The 16,928-nt window shown below is 50.3% G+C and overlaps 1 protein-coding gene across 1 annotated transcript; it reads right to left on the reverse strand.

The window, feature by feature from the left end:
* Positions 1–1,306: 1,306 nt before the first annotated feature.
* IMP4 (IMP4 homolog, U3 small nucleolar ribonucleoprotein) lies at positions 1,307–16,901 on the reverse strand. Its single transcript, XM_015406164.1, has 9 exons — positions 16,824–16,901; positions 15,583–15,691; positions 14,487–14,570; positions 13,497–13,606; positions 10,866–10,998; positions 8,128–8,282; positions 5,000–5,094; positions 3,956–4,029; positions 1,307–1,933 (listed from the first exon to the last, which is right to left on the reverse strand). Exons 1-9 carry the CDS (start codon positions 16,824–16,826, stop codon positions 1,821–1,823), a joined length of 876 nt encoding a protein of 291 aa, XP_015261650.1. The 5' UTR covers positions 16,827–16,901; the 3' UTR covers positions 1,307–1,820.
* Between the last annotated feature and the right edge of the window lie 27 nt (positions 16,902–16,928).

Consider the following 16,928-nt stretch of genomic DNA (forward strand, 5'->3'; position numbering starts at 1 on the left):
GCTCACAAAGCAGAATTTTTGCTCACAGGACTCCACAGCTTAAGAGGGAGCATTGCTTGCACGTCCTCTCCAGGGCCGGCTCACGCACTAGGCGAACTAGGCGATTGCCTAGAGCGGGACGGCCCTTAGGGGCACCAAACTGCACCCGGCCCCGTACTCTAGGAGTTTCTTGATTATTTGTGTTTTTCATTCTTCCTAAAATGCATTTATTTTTTAAAATTGGTAGGCGCACGGGGGGGGGGGGGGGCAGAAGGGATCCTTGCCTAGGGTGCAAAATAAGCTGGAGCTGGCCCTGGTCCTCTCCTCCGCAGCCCACAGGGACAGCTCCCTGCCCTCCTCTGAGGGACAGCCCTGCAGATACTTCAAGGGAGCCATCATGTCCCCCTCCCTCAACCTCCTCTCCTCCTGCTTTTCCTTTTCTTCTGGAAATAACACATGGAATGCTGCTTCTCCTCCACCTTCAATCCGTTCCGGTTTGGAACGTCCATGACCACCACCAAAGGTCCCTGTATCGCAGTGATTGGCGGGAGGATATGGGAGAAAGGAACGAGCGAATGGAACGATGTACTGTACTGAAACATTTAAGCAAGGGCCTGTCTTTGTTACTTCAACATCGATCGCACTGCCTTAACACACTGTGTCCCCCAACCTCTGTCGCAAAGAGGGCATAGGCCGACTTACCAAAAAGCAGCCATTTTGCATCACCCAAAAAAGACAATTTCCCCCTCCAGTGTGCACATTTTTCTACATCGGGACCCCCTCCCTGTACCCTCCAGAATCTACTGGCACTAGGACTTCCAGCTGATGGCGGCGCACTAGCAGACTCACCTCCCGGACCTCCCGGGGGTGAAGCTGCACTCCAGCCGAAGGAGAGGGTGCGCAGGCTCGTTAACTCCCCCAGGGTCCCAGCGAAGGGACCCTGGCCATGGAACTTATAAGAGGTTGCCTCTTCGATGGCGGACTGCCGGAGAATTGAGGCGCCTCTTCATTCCAACGATTCCCCGTGCTGCAAGACCGAATGGACTTAAGTGACGCCGACCGGGGCAAGCGTAGGAGATCGAGCGTCAGAAATGAAGCCGAAGGTCGGAAGACCAATTATGAACGTGAGTCAGTTTTGAAAGCGTTTGCAAAGGAAAAAGATAGCTCCCCACCCCACCAAACAGAATCTACTGCCACTTGCCCAGAGTTCAAGCAGAACTTTATCTGCCCCCCCCCTGCTTTTCACGAAAAAGATATTTCCTGTGACCACAGAACCGAGGGACGCATCTAAGAAACCAGAAACAGAACCAAGGAGAGAGAAAGGCCATCCATTTTATTATCCCAAAGGTGGTGTCCCTGACGGAATATCCGTGGGAGAGAAGGGGAAATGGCCATAGCTACCACCCTCTCCAAAGCTTTTCTGAGTACCCCCTGTAGCCCTTGTTCAAGTTGAAGCACACCTGAGGGACTTCGGAGGGAGGGCTGTGAGAAGATCCTCTTTGCTACTGATGCTGACCCGCCCCCCCACTGGTAGTTCTGAAAGCCATCCAGCTGGTTACAGCACAGGCCTGTTGATAGGTGCCGAATTCAAAAGCTGAACGGGGAAGCCCTAAGATAGCAAACATTCCCCTGAAGAAAGCAGCCAGGCCTTTGTGGCAGTCCAATCATCCGCGTGAGGAAACGGAGAGAGGCGGAGCCACTGGCTGAAGGAACCATGGAGGTCTCCAGTCCTAGGAGGGGCGGAAAGAGTTCCACTGCCAAGTATCCAGTCCCCTTCAGAGCCCGATACGCGGCCAGCGTCTAGGGGATAAGGTGCAGCAGAGAAATGTGGCACGACGAGACTATTCCACACTGAGGAATTTCCGCTTCTTAGCCGTGTGCGTGTACGGATGCCAGCGCCATTCCACGTCGGCCGTGCTCTCCTGCTCCAGGGTTCCCAGTTTGATCATATACACTGCAATCAGAGAAGGAACGCTTTCAGACCGCGGGCTGGTTCTTCTCTGTGGAAGCACACACACACACACACACACACACACACACAGAGGCCCCCCCACTGTTTCAGCCGTACATCAATTCAGCAAGTTGGCATTTGTCTGGTTAAATGAATCAGTAAGTTGCATCCAGTTGCAAACAACCCGCATGGGGTGTTCGAGGCAAAGAGATGAGCAGAGGTGGTTTGCCGTTGCCATCCTCTGCATAGAGACCCTGGTCTCCCTCGGTGGTCTCCCATCTAAATACTAACCAGGAGCGACCCTGCTTAGCTTCGGAGCTCTGACAGGCTTGGGCTAGTCCAGGCTAGCCAGGCTGCTCCTTGTTTAAATGACTCTCTTTTAATTTTGGCAGGGCTGTGGGGATGAAACTGACAGAGGGACTTCCTCCACGTCAAAAATAAATAGTTCTGAGGGGAAAGGGCCTCCAGTTTTCTGTGTACAGAGAGGGGTAGGGTGGGATGTAAATTCAAATATAAATAAATATATAAATTAAATTAAAATACTGAGAGCCGGTTTGGTGTGGTGGTTAAGTGCGTGGACTCTAATATCAGAGAACCGGGTTTGATTCCCCACTCCACTTGCAGCTGCTGGATGACCTTGGGCAAGCCATAGTTCTGTCAGAGCTGTTCTCTTAAGGGCAGTTTCTGTCAGAGCTCTCTCAGCCCCACCTACCTCACAGGGTGTCTGTTGTGGGGAGGGGAAAGGAGTTTGTAAGCCGCTCTGAGACTCTGAGTGAAGGGTGGGGCATAAATCCAATCTCCTCCTCCTCCTCCTTAAATGTACCCATGTGAGCCAGTGGTACAGTCTGGACACAGTTTTAAGATGAGGGGCCAGGTTTTTACTCCAGAAAGGCAAAAATGAGGGTTCGGATCAGCTGCAGCAGGGCTGTACTGAGGCCACCTTAAATTTTGTCTCCTGCCTTCTCTCTAATAGGGACCCAAAGCAGCTTCCGTCATTATCTCCTCCATTTTATCCTCACCACGACATTCTCTAAATTCATGCTTATATGGAAACCCCTTATGGACTTCTTGAGCAAAACGAAAAAAAATGAATTGATGATTTGTGGTTCTGAAGAGTAAGAGGCAAAAGTAATAAACTAACGGGGAAAGGAGATGTAATTCCTTTAATCTGATCTCAGAGTAAAGTTGTAACATGTAAATGTATGGCTGTCTGTCACAGAGAACATCGGAACTTACTCCTTTTTATTTTGCTCTCTATTGCCACTTTCTCTACTTTCCCTGTTTTTCCTTTCTTTTCTTTATATTTCCTTTTCAAAAACTTGATTAAATATTAGATATTTTAGATTAGAAACATTAGGGGGAAGAGAAGAGCCCTGCTGGATCAGACCAGTGGTCCATCTTAGTCCCACATCCTGTCTCACACAGTGGCCAACTAGCTCCCTGGAGGGCCGACAACAGGGCATAGAAACCGAGACCTTCCCCTGATGTTTCTGCCTGGCTCTGGGATTCAGAGGCTTAGTGCTTCTATGGCAGTGTTGGAATTCGAACCTGGGTCTCCCATATTCTAGTCTGACGCTCTAAGTACTATGCCGGTTATCTAGCACTCAGTAATCCTTACGACTGGCCCTCTGAAGCACGTTTGTGTAACCCCACACTGTAGCCAGTAGGGCTGAGGCCATGAGGGGGAAAAGCGGTGGTTTGAATACAGAATTCCTTGAATAACTGAAATGGGGGGGGGGGGATTATCGCATGGCATTGTGCGTGGAATAGCCAGGACGATCCCGAAGGACTGATTGGCTGCCTGAGACTGTAGCTCTTTTTTGGGCACCACTGGGTGGCGAGCTATGCTTCTTTTCAGGCAGAGAATGCTGTGACTTGCCCAAGGCCACCCAGCTGGCTTCAAGCACGGAAGTAGGGAACTGAACCCGGTTCTTCATATTAGAGTCCGCCACTCCTAACCACTACTCCAAGCTGGCTCTTGAACTTGGGACTCGATGGTTTCACATTCTTAAGGACGTTACTCACGTTTCATCTCAAACCTCGGCCCAACCTCGCTGAGCTCCACGTTCCGGTGATCAGTCTTCTTGTAGACATGGTGCCTGTCCAGGAAAGAGTTCACACTTAGAGCGGGCATCTGAAGAGGCCACGGGAGCCAAATTAGGATGCCTCCAGCTCTCCAACGAACCCCGTTTGCCTCTGCCCTTCTCCCCTGGTTGGTGCTGTCCCTGCCATTTGAGTGTGGCACACAGCATACAAAGTCACATGTACAGCAGTGCCAAGGAAATACAACTGCTGGGCTTGGAGCAGACGGCAGTGAAATGTCACACTGCGCATACGCTGCAGCACCAAGCACTATCGGCACTGGTCTCAAAGCAAGGGGCTGATACGCAGGACACGATAACACTCCCGGGGCAGCGGCACTTTAAGAGTTTGGCCTGATCCCAGTCTGTCACTCCTAGCTAGAGTGGGGCCAAGAACTGGCTCTTCCAACCACTATACTCCTCCTTGAAGCCAGAGGTCATTTCGGGGGGATCGCGGGCGATCGCAGTTCCCCCGGGTGAGGTCCGGGGGGGCGGGGCATATGACGAAGCCCCGCCCCCCGCTTCCGGCCGCCCCGCTTCCGGCCCTCATTCAGCCAGGAGGAGGCAGGAGAAGAGGGAGGGTAAGTTGCTTCCTCCCTGCTTCTCCCCACAGTGCCTAGTTTTAGCATTTAGACAAGTTCGGGATCTCACAGAGACCATGTTCGGGGTAAACGTTTAAAGGGAAGTGTTACAGCAGTCGGGTTGAAGTGGAAATCACTGTTCTGCGCACGCACGAAAATTTTAGTTCTACAGATGGCTGCCTGTGTGCATGCACAAACAGAGAGGGGGGGGGGGAGCGATGTGGCTGCGCAGCGATCCGGAGCAAGGAGGTGAGTGTGATCGCAATTCTCCAGGTTAAAAAAGACCGCATCAGGGCCGGAGCAATTTAAATTGCTCCCAGCACGCTGTCTGACCGCACCCACTGGCTGAAGACTCCCACCCACCCCGCCAGTCGCTCTCTCAGGGAAACGGCCAGAGACTCACATACCTAAAGGAGATGTAGTCATCTCGGTTGGCAAAGGTGATAACCCGTCTGCTCTCCTCTTTGGGTACCGGGAAAAGGTATTTGAGGATGCTGGTGACCTAGAGGGGGTGGGGGAGAAATAAAGGGAGGCATAAGCACGGAGCGGAGGACGTTTCGCCAAGCTCAGAAGCAAAACCGGGAGGGACGAGAACCGGGCCGCCGTCGCCCTCTCGGCAATTTGGGAGGCGGAGCCTGGCCTGAGCGGAACGCAGCAATGCTGCAAGACTGCAGGATCTGAGAGCAACATCAAGAATGGTCTCTGCTGAATTCAGGCACAGAGAAACATACCCGGGAATCTCCTCTCACCCACTCCCCTACGCCCACCAGCCCACAACGTCCCAGCAGCTCCAGGGACCATAACATTTATTAAGAACAGTCATAAGACCAGCACAATAAACCGAAATAGTACAACACAGAGTCTACAACACAGGATCCTTACAACCGTAATTTCTAAAATGTCAAACCAGTCAATTCCATCATTAATGGCTCAAGTCACAGTACACTCTGTTTTTCAATTACCAAGTAACAATATTTAGCAACACTGCGTGAGACAGGATCATAATTATCGGCCACTAAGAACTTCATCAAGCATTCCTCGGCATACGTAAGGTAGTTAGCCAAGGGTTTAAACCGTGAGAGAAGGGGTATCGACAGCTGCTGTCTCTCTACGTCATACACAGGACAATGGAGTAAAATATGGGCAGCCGACTCCACCTGTTCTAACAAGCAGGAGCAAATTCTCTGGTGCATGGGAGTCCGGTTATATCTACCATAAAGTACTGCTGAAGGTAACACATCAAGCCGGGCTCTAGTAAATGCCCATCTATGGTTAGGATTTTTTATGAGTCCAAGGTAAGATGCGACATTTAAACAGCAGCTCGAGTGGACTGAGCCAGGGAATGGGCAGAAGAAACCAAAGAAAGCAAGGGCTGGTCTGTGCCCGGATAGGAGACCACCTGCGAGTCTTACGAACACTGCCTTTGAGTTCCAGTATGGAAACATAGTGGGACAGAAAGATAAGAAATAAATGAACCCCAAGGGCTGTTTAGCCCAGTATCCCGTTTCCAACAGTGGTCAGCCTCAAGGGAGCCCACCAACAGAGCACAAAGACTCCCCCAACTGGTGGCTCCCAGCGGCTGGTATTCACAGATGCCCCCTCTCTGAACCCAGAGGCTAAACAACAATCCAAGACTGATTTCTCTAACCTTTCTTTAATTCCCCCTAAGCTGGTGGCAGCAAATTCCATATAGAAGAATAGAAGAAGAGATTGGATTTATACCCCGCCCTTCACAACCCAAAGGTGTCTCAGAGTGGCTTACAAACTCCTTTCCCTCCCCCTCCCCACAACAGACACCCTGTGAGGTAGGTGGGGCTAAGAGAGCTCTTGACAGAACCTGCTCTTTTTCAAGAACAGCTCTTATCAGAACTACGGCTTGCCCAAGGTCATCCAGCCAGGTGCAAGTGGAGGAGTGGGGAATCAAACCCGGTTCTCTCAGATTAGAGTCCGCGCACTTAACCACTACACCAAACTGGCTAACCACTAAACCAACTGTGCACTGCATATGCTTTTAACCTATTCTAAGGGGCTGCCGGACTCTAGTTGACACAGATCAAGATGGGAGGCCGTGTTAGTCTGACTGTAGCAGTAGAAAAGAGCAAGAGTCCAGCAGCACCTTGAAGACTCACAAAATTTGTGGCAGGGGAGGAGCTCTCGTGAGTATCTGAAGAAGTCAGCCAGTGACTCATGAAAGCTCCTACCCTGTCCCAAATTCTGTTAGTCTTTAAAGTGAACTGGACTCTTGCTCTTTTCTACTGCTAGATGATGAAGATGAAGAAGAAGAGGAGGAGGAGGAGGAAGAAGAAGAAACTGGATTCATACCCCAGCCCGACACTCGGAGTCTCAGAGCGGCTTACAAACTCCTTTCCCTTCCCCTCCCCACAACAGACACCCTGTGAGGTAGGTGGGGTTGAGAGAGCTCTCAGAGAACTGCCCTTTCAAGGACAGCTCTGACAGAACTGTGGCTTGCCCAAGGTCATCCAGCAGCTGCAAGCGGAGGAGTGGGGAATCAAACCCAGTTCTCCCAGATTAGAGTCTGCGCACTTAACCACTACACCAAACTGGCACACTTAACCACTACACCAAACCGCTACACCACTATGTAGGCAAGACACTCTCCAAAAGCTTAGATAATGTCAGCTGACCATTCTGGCACCTTTCCCAACTTTACAGCATCCTTTGGGGGATGGGGGAACCAGAACCACCCACGGCTTCCCAAAAGCAGCCATACCCTGGATTTATATAAGGGACACGCCTTCTACCTGGGATGGTCGTCCTCTTCCATCGAGCGTGCAGCTTCAGGAGAGACGCCCACGGAGCGGGGAGGGAGGGAGGGGACACCCGCCCAGCCAGCCAGATCAGCCGAATCAACCCTGGCGATCGATGGGGTGACGGACGGCGCAGCCAGATCGCCCTCCCATCCACATACTTTTAAGCTGCCCTCAGTTTTTTAAAATTGAGACAGGAGCTGATTTCCCCCCAACTTAATAAGGACTCTGCTTCTCCAACTGCTGAGACTTCTACGACACAGAGCCGTGTCAATGGATGGGTTCCATACAGGGTTGCTAGGTTTTTGGCCGCCGTTGAAGAAATATGGAAACCTTCTAAAACAAGTGGACAACCCCTAGCATCAGTGTTCCCTCTAAGCTGAGTCAGTGTGAGCCAGCTTACATGTTTTTAGCCTCCGCCTCACACATTTTTGTCTTTGCTAAGGAAGGGATGGCTCCAGAGCAAACTAATTGATGCAGCAGCCAAATCGCTCGCTCACAACTTTCATGCCAGTAGCTCACAAAGTAGAATTGTTGCTCCCAAGACGCCACAGCTTAGAGGGAGCATTGCCTATCATATTTCGTTGTGGAGATCCTATCATGTGGGCAGCTTTCCATTAGTTGCTTAAACATAAACGCTCAGCGGCTGTTCGAAACCATTGAACTAAATGAACAGGAATAGAAAAGAAAGGTTTATATAAGGGATGACACCGGCAAGCTACTTCGGTTTCCGAATAATTCCCAGCTTGTCTTGAAGTACATCTTACCCGCTGCCCGATCCGGGAGGTGAGGTTGTGAAAAATGAGGTGGGGGTGGGCCTCGGACATGGTGCCAATGTCCGGGATGTCGTGGCGCATCACCACGTTGCAAAGTGTGAAATAAGCCGTGGGGCCAAAAGGTAAGTGACTGATTATGAGCCCATCTGAAAGGATAAAAAAAACTGCGATTAGCCAGGTTTCGAATCCGTGGCCACCAGCCTCAAAGCCAGAATGCAGAAGCTGCCAAAGGTAACCCACCGCTACAAGCACTCACATCCCTACGCATGTCTACTCAGAAGTAAGGCCCACTTTATTTAATGGGAGTAGCCCAGACCAGCCTGAGCTCATTAGAGCTCAGAAACTAAGCAGGGTTGGCCAAGGTTAGTACTTAGATAGGAGACCGCCAAGGAAAACGGGGGTGGGTTGCTATGCAGAGGAAGGCAATAGCAAACTATCTCTGTTCTTGGACAGAAAATCGGAGTTGCTATGTAGAGGAAGGCATTAGCAAACCATCTCTGTTCTTAGACAGAAGAATGGGGTTGCTATGTAGAGGAAGGAAACAGCAAACCATCTCTGTTCTTGGACTGAAGAATGGGGTTACTATGCAGAGGAAGGAAACAGCAAACCATCTGTTCTTGGACTGAAGAATGGGGTTGCTATGCAGAGGAAGGCAACAGCAAACCATCTATTTTCTTGGACTGAAGAATGGGGTTGCTATGCAGAGGAAGGCAACAGCAAACCATCTCTGTTCTTGGACTGAAGAATGGGGTTGCTATGCAGAGGAAGGCAACAGCAAACCATCACTGTTCTTGCACTGAAGAATGGGGTTGCTATGCAGAGGAAGGCAACAGCAAACCATCACTGTTCTTGCACTGAAGAATGGGGTTGCTATGCAGAGGAACGTAGTAGCAAACAAACCTCTGTTCTTGGACTGAAGAATGGGGTTGCTATACAGGGGAAGGCAACAGCAAACCACCTCTGTTCTTGGACTGAAGAATGGGGTTGCTATACAGGGGAAGGCAACAGCAAACCACCTCTGTTCTTGGACTGAAGAATGGGGTTGCTATGCAGGGGAAGGCAATAGCAAACCATCTCTGTTCTTGGACTGAAGAATGGGGTTGCTATGCAGGGGAAGGCAATAGCAAACCACCTCTGTTCATCTCTGCCCTAACCTGGATGACTCAGGGTAGCCCACTCTCATCAGCTCTGAAAAGCTAAGCAGGGTCATCCCTGGTAAGCGCTTGTATGGGAGGCCACCAAGGAAGGCCAAAGTCACTACGCAGGCCATGGCAAACCGCCTCTGCTCATCTCTTGCCTTGAAAACCCCATGAGGGGTTGCCGTGAGTCAGCTGCAACTTGGTAGCACAGCACTCCCAGGTACATTTGCGTAGGATTACAGCCTAAAACAGCTATTAGTCAGCTTGCTGCTGCTATGAGGTCAGAACTCTGCACCCAACGGTTCTGCTCCGTTCCAACATGACCAAACCCAGCCATGACAACCCAGAGTGTAGCAGGTCACTGAGCTCTGAAGGGAGGGAGCATAAGCTCTACACAGAAGCAATGCTGGGCCAGTCTAAACAGCATTTAATTAGCTAATCGTCCCATACTCATCTTCCCAACAGGGAGCCAAAGCAGCTCTCAACATCTCTTCCATGCTCCTCCATTTTATGTTCACAACAACCCTGTGAGGCAGGTCAGGCTGAGAGAGAGAGAGAGCGACTGGCCCAAGGTCGCTCAGCAATCTTCCACGGCAGAGAGGGGATGTGAACCCAGGTCTCCCATGTCTTAGTCCAACACACCACTCAAAATAGCAGAGAAAGCCCGGGCTGAGCAAATGGCTGCACGAATTGTACAAGCAAGCCCACTAAGGGTGTGCAAAACAACAACAACAACACACATACAAAGGTATTTTTCAGGTTCAGGTATATTGAACCTGAAAAAAATCAGTATTTCCCAATATTCCCAAATCCCAATACCAGTACAGTATTCGGATTCGGTTAATATTCAGGATCGCCGAACTTTTTCGGCTCCATTATCCCCAATGGGGACCATTATACTCTATGGTCCCCATAGGGTATAATGGAGAACTGACTCAGGGGTATCTGGGGCTTTGTGGGGGTTGTTCTTTGAGGTAGAGGCACCAAATTTGCAGCATAGCCAACCCAGCCACAACAGCCCAGAGGATAGCAGGTCACTGTGCCTCGGAGGAAGGGAGCATAAGCTTTGCATACAAGTGATGCTGATTGAGTTTCAAAAAGACAGGACAAGGGGGTCCAATTCTATGGGCCCCAGAAAAAGGTGCCCCCATTCCCCATTGTTGCCAATGGAGGGGAGGAAAGGCATTTAAAGGGCTTGTGGTCCTTCTCCAAGCCGTAGCGTCACCCGAAAACAGTTTAAAGAGACTGCAGTCCCTTTAAACACTCTTTAACGCCAGCTATCCGGCAGCTCAGTCATATCGGATAGCTGGATAAATACCTGGCTGATAAAATACCTGAAAAATACCGGTAAGGTATTTTTAGTGAGTTTTTCCAGCTAAGATAAACCGAATGCACACCCCTAAGCCCACCCACACAGCTGACCCAAAGAATGAACTAAAACTGCATCAGTCTCTCCAACCTCAGCCAAGACAGAACCACCATGTGCATTTAGCGATATCTACTCTTTCCAGAAGCTTTCCCACCCACTGGGGTTACTGCTATTAGCCTTGAACACACCCAACCTGTCCCCTTCCCCAAATGGTTGCTCACCGGGCACCCCTCTGTGCTCATGCACCACCAGCAGATCTGTGACTCCGTTAGCTTTGCAGGCACGGACAAGGGCGCCCACCTCATGCCGACCTCGGTTCATACGTTGGGCTCCCGGGAAGATCAACTTGAGCTCCTAGATCGAAAGAGGGAAGAACAAACAAGTGGAACAAAGAAGCCACAGTGGCCAGACCCAGGGTCACTGCTGATTAAGAGACAAGCTAATAAGGACATCAGAAGAGCCCTGCTGGATCAGACCAGTGGTCCATCTAGTCCATCATCCTGTCGCCATCCAGTTCCTCTGAACAGCTGACAACAGGGCCCAGAGGCCGAGGCCTTCACAAGAACATCAGAAGACCCCTGCTGGATCAGACCAGTGGTCCATCTAGTCCATCATCCTGTCGCCATCCAGTTCCTCTGAACAGCTGACAACATGACAGAGAGGCCAAGGCCTTCACAAGAACATCAGAAAAGCCCTGCTGGATCAGACCAGTAGTACATCTAGCCCATCATCCTGTCTCACCCAGTGGCCAACTAGTTCCTCTGAACAGCTGACAACAGGGCACAGAGGCCAAGGCCTTCACAAGAACATCAGAAGACCCCTGCTGGATCAGACCAGTGGTCCGTCTAGTCCATCATCCTCTCACCCAGTGGCCAACCAGTTCCTCTGGAGAGCCAACAACAGGGCAGAGAGGCCCAGGCCTTCATAAGAACACCAGGAGAGCCCTGCTCGATCAGACCAGTGGTCCATCTAGCCCATCATCCTGTCTCACCCAGTGGCCAACCAGTTCCTCTGGAGAGCCAACAACAGGGCAGAGAGGCCCAGGCCTTCATAAGAACACCAGGAGAGCCCTGCTGGATCAGACCAGTGGTCCATCTAGCCCATCATCCTGTCTCACCCAGTGGCCAACCAGTTCCTCTGGAGAGCCAACAACAGGGCAGAGAGGCTGAGGCCTTCCCTTCATAAGAAGAGCCCTGCTGGGTCAGACAAGTGGTACATCCAGTCCAGGATCCTGTCTCACATAGAGGCTAAACAGTTCTTCTGGTGGGCCAACAAACAGGCCAGAGAGGCCAAGGCCAGCATAAGAACATCAGAAGAGCCCTGCTGGATCAGACCAGTGGTCCATCTAGTCCAGCATTCTGTCTCACAGAGCGGCCAACCAGTTCCACTGGTGGGCCAACAACATGACATAGAGGCCAAGGCCTTCCCCTGCTGTTGCCTTAGGCTCTGGGATTCAGAGCTTTAGCACTCATCTGCCTCTGCGAGCCGCATCCTCCAGTGTGGAAGATGTCGACCGGGGGTTCCAACCTTTTGGAGCCTGAGAGCACCTATGATATTATGACAAGGCATGGTGCACACAGCGACAAAATGGCTGCCGCAAAATGGTTGCCACAGGAGGTGGAGCCAGACACAAAATGACCGCCGCAGTTTGACTTCAGTAAAACAGTGCAGATCCTTGTGCTGTGGTGGCAGCTGCTGCCAAAGCAACGCTTAATCAAATCCGCACTGCTCAATAGATCTCAATGGTCAATCAGAAGCCTCAGTGAGCAAAAGACCTCCCTGGCCCCCACCCACTTCCTAAAAACAGCTGGCGGGTGGCAGAAAAGTTGTTGGCAGGTGCCACAGTGCCTACAGGCACCGTGTTGGGGCCTACAGTTGAGAAGGCACCATGAGGACACTCAGAGGCATAGCGACTTCCTCATGCCCCAAGACTGAGCCTTGCCACAAAAGCAAAGCCCTGTGGCAACCTCCAAGCTTAGGAACATAAGAAAAGCCCTGCTGGATCAGACCAATAGTCCGTCCAATCCAGCATCCTGACTCACACAGTGACCAACCAGTTGCTCTGGAGGCCCAACAACAGGGCACAGAGGCCGAGGCCTTCCCCTCATAAGAACATCAGAAGAGCCCTGCTGGGTCAGACCACTGGTCCATCTAGTCCGGCATCCTGTCTCACACAGTGGCCAACCAGTTCCTCTGGAGGGCCAACAACAGGGCACAGAGACCGAGGCCTTCCCTTCACAAGAACATCAGAAGAGCCCTGCTGGGTCAGACCAGTGGTCCATCTAGTCCGGCATCCTGTCTCACACAGAGGCCAACCAGTTCCTCTGGAGGGCCAACAACAGGGTATAGAGGCCGAGGCCTTCCCTGATGTTGCCTACTGGCTCTCAGAGGATTAGTGCCTCTGAATGTGGGGATTCCCCTCTGCCAGCATGGCTAGCAGGCCCTGACAGACTTCTCCTCCATGAATCTGTCTAATCTCCTTTTAAAGCGGTTTATTCCTCTGGCAGTGAATTCCTCCTTTTAATCACTCTCTGTGAAAAGTGGAATTTCCTTTTGTCCCTCCTGAACCTACTGCCCATCAGGTTCCCTGGATGCCCACCAGTTCTAGTATTTTGGGAGATGCAGGGGGGAAAAGCTTATCTTCTGAGGCAGAGGCCTGCCAGCTGGACAGAGAAACGGCAGGGATTCATCTCAGGGAGCAGCCAACATGAGAATACGATCCCTACGTACGAGCTTGCAAGAAGGAAATCGGTCCTGCCCCGCCCCACAAAGTGTCCCTCTAGTCCCCCAAGTCACCCGCCCAAAGACGTTCCCCGTCCCTCCCACTGAAAGGAAGCAGCAGCTCCACATACTTTAGCGAACATCTTGAGACGGGAGCTGGGGTCACGCGAGGTGGTGACCATGATGCGAGGGTCCTCCACACCTGCCCAGCGGTACTCGTCATCCACATTCGTAGTCACCCCTGCCACAGCAACACAAGAATCACAAACCCACAAGGAGACAGGCACTCTCAAGGACACGTGCACGAGACCCAACATCCCTCCTCTAATTCAGGCTGAACTCCGAGGCCGTCAAAAGTACAGAAAAGTCAACCCATGATTTTGAGGTGGGATGGGGACTTCCTGACCGTGACCATTTAAGAGCGAGACGGCACACCAAAAATTGTTCCCAAATTCTACACACTTCACACTCTCCAGGCATACAGGGAGAGATCGAAACATTGGATCATAGGATTTTGTGTCACCCACGGTATGACCTATATAGAACGAAATGGTTGGATCCAGTCCTGAGGAATTTAGTGTCTGTTGATAGAACTAAGTTTGTACCATTCTTATTAAAGGATGAGGATCCGAGGATTACTTTAGTCATGGCAAAAATTCTTTTTGGTGGTGATTACATGGAAGGAAGAGGTGATTTATTTATTTTTTTTATGATGGGGTTAAGGGAAAAAAATTAAGTGTTAATTTCAAATTCAGAAATAAAACAGAATTTAAAATATGCAGAAATATGTACATACAATAGTAATAAAAAACAAAAATAATTTATTGTGGCCTGATCTGAGACCTTAGGTCGAATGAGTTGACTATTAAAGGAAAGGAATGGTAAAAGGACTATCCGGGAATTCCAGACAGGAATTGGGTCCCAAGCCATGACTCCAACTAAGCTCGGGAGAGGAGACAAAGCCCTCTTGCCGGGACCTTCCTGCCGAGCCTTAGATGAATCTCTTCCTCCTCCTTCCCATCTCCCTTTCCCACATCTCGTCCGATAAGCCTGCAGGCTGTTCCACATCTGGGCCAAAACTGGACCTCTGGAAGCCATTTCAAAGCCCATTCCCTACTCACCTGTTGCACCGCCATCCTCGAATTCAATGGCCTTCTGAAGTCTGAGGGCCTCCTTCCGCAGTTCTGTGGGGATGAGGCAGTTCTCTGGAAGGAAAAAGCAAAGAAAAGTTCTAGAACACAGAAATGAGGCCACAGAAAGAACTCTGTCCAGCCAACGCACATTTGCCCAATTTTACAGATTTTTAGGGGGGGGGGAGTACAAGGCTTTCAGCAAGATTCTCAGAGGGGTTATTAACAATGCTTTTATAGAGTGTCTTCCAGGTGGTCAAAAACACATCAAATACACTATCCGAATAAACATTATCACTGTCCTTTAAGATAGGCTAATTCCCTCTCTGCCATGGGATCCTGACTCTCAGCATAATCTCACAGGTTTGTTGTGAGGGTAAAATGGAGGCTGGGAGAACAATGCAAATTGCTTTGGGTCCCCATTGGGAAAAGTCGTGGTGTATAAAAGAAGTACATATTGAGAAGGAGAGAGAGAGAGGTGCACATTTTTTAAAAAGCATAGAAAGGGAGAACTTTTTATCCATCCTTTCAGCTCTCCCTTTGTGGTTTCAGAATCGGGAGGCAGAGGAGAAAGTGAAGCGAGATGGCTGCTATGTGGAAGGAGAGCCATATCTTGGGAGAGGGAGAATAAAAGGAAAATGCTAGTTAGCGGGAAAGATTTCAACATTTCCCCTTGCTTTGTTCCGACAAACCATCCACACACACAATTTAAACGCTGAGTTCTCTGACAGCAGAGAGAGATATGACTTGGATGACAACGCTGTACACCTCCTGGCACCTGCCGGACTGGTCAGAATATAAATAAAGCCAAACAGTTTATGAGAAAGACGGATGTGTCCCATGTGTTACTTTTCGACTGTGGCACATAGGTTTCCAAAAAGAGTCAGTTGGGGGGAGAAGAATATTGCTATCGCTTCTAAAGCTGGGGATGTGATCGATTGCACCATAGGTAAGGGACCACAGAGGCTCACTGGTCCTTCACTGCAAATTCCTGCACACATGCATTGGTTATTAAAGCCCCCCCCCCCCCAAAAAAAACCACACAAACACAGAGACGTTTTTAAGTCAGCAGAAACTTTTTGGTTACCATCTAGCGCTTTCTTGATTTTTTCCTTTTTCTCCTCAACAGCCAGGAGTTTCTCCTCTTGGGCTTTGCGGAAAAGGTATTCCCGCCGCTGACGGGCCTCCCGGCGCAACTGAAAAGGAATACCGAAGCATGAATTGAACCTCCAAGACTCTTCTACAAGCAGGATAAATCAAAGACATTCAGTCACCACACTGTACCCAAGGGAATAGATTCACACACCCCGAAACATCTGCTAAGGAGCCAGGAAACATACTTCTCCAATAGAGACACATCCTGACACTGCCCCCAACTCAATGGACTTAGGCAGAGTTCAAACTCGTGCGTTCCAAATGGACTTAAATATGACCAGCCATGTGACAGACGCTGGCCACCCTATTTTGGATTTGTATCCTAGAAAAAGGGAGCAAATAAGAACATAAGAAAAGCCTTACTGGACCAGACCAGTGGTCCATTTAGTCTAGAATCCTGTCTCACACTCTGGCCAATCAAAGTTTTATTCACGGTATATTTCATCGTGCTTGCACACCAAAGCTTATACCCTGAATAAAACTCCGTTGGTCTTAAAGGTGCCACTGGACTCAAACTTTGTTCTACTGCTTCAGACCAAAAGGACTACCCCACCTGAATCTGTTGCCAACCAGCTCCTCTGGAGGTCCTACAACAGGGCACAGAGGCCGACGTCTTCCCCTGATATTGCCTCCTGGCACTGCTATTCAGAGGCTGACTGCTTCTGAACATGGAAGTTCCCTTTCGGTACCACGGCAACTACGTAATGGTAGATCTGTCTCTGGTAAACCGGTCTAACCCTTTTAAAACCATCTGTGGCCTTCACCACAGCATCTGGCAGCGAATCCCACACTCTTGCAGCAAAATGTATGTAAGAGATTCCGAACCTAAGGCACACCACAAACAGCACCCCCTTTTTTAAAAGCCACAATTTATTTTACTACATGCACAACACGATCAACCCACTGCCCTCTCCAGGCCACGTGCCCGCGCTTTTCTCTACATTAATTTAACATCCCCCTTCAGGGTTCCATTCTGCAACCCATTCCACGAGATCAGGGGCATTTCCTCCGCACCTCGGTAACTAATCCGAATTTATGTACCCGTCGGCAGCTACTCCGAATTAAACGTGAGCGCAGCTCTGCTCATGCAACCCTACAGCAGCAACACGAGGTAAATAAAAATTACTCATCACGGTACCCCGCAAACGCCTTATTAGCCCCTTCTCCACTTACCATGATGCCAATAGATCATGCGGGACTCCACCATGCGGGTTTAGACGCCTTCCTCCCGGATCTCGCTTCTCATTGGCCAACAGAGCCCCCACCAATAGGAGAAGA

The sequence above is a fragment of the Gekko japonicus genome, unplaced genomic scaffold (assembly GCF_001447785.1).
Source record: "Gekko japonicus isolate JY-2015 unplaced genomic scaffold, Gekko_japonicus_V1.1 scaffold1076, whole genome shotgun sequence".
Classification (NCBI taxonomy): Eukaryota; Metazoa; Chordata; class Lepidosauria; order Squamata; family Gekkonidae; genus Gekko; species Gekko japonicus.

What these genes read in the sequence shown, in the direction of transcription:
- IMP4 (XM_015406164.1), bottom strand. An exon ending in AATCAAGAAAGCGCTAGATG is followed by an intron (nt 14,571 to 15,582) that starts GTAACCAAAAAG and finishes TTTTCCTTCCAG; the next exon opens with AGAACTGCCTCATCCCCACA. An exon ending in TGAGCACAGAGGGGTGCCCG is followed by an intron (nt 8,283 to 10,865) that starts GTGAGCAACCAT and finishes TTATCCTTTCAG; the next exon opens with ATGGGCTCATAATCAGTCAC.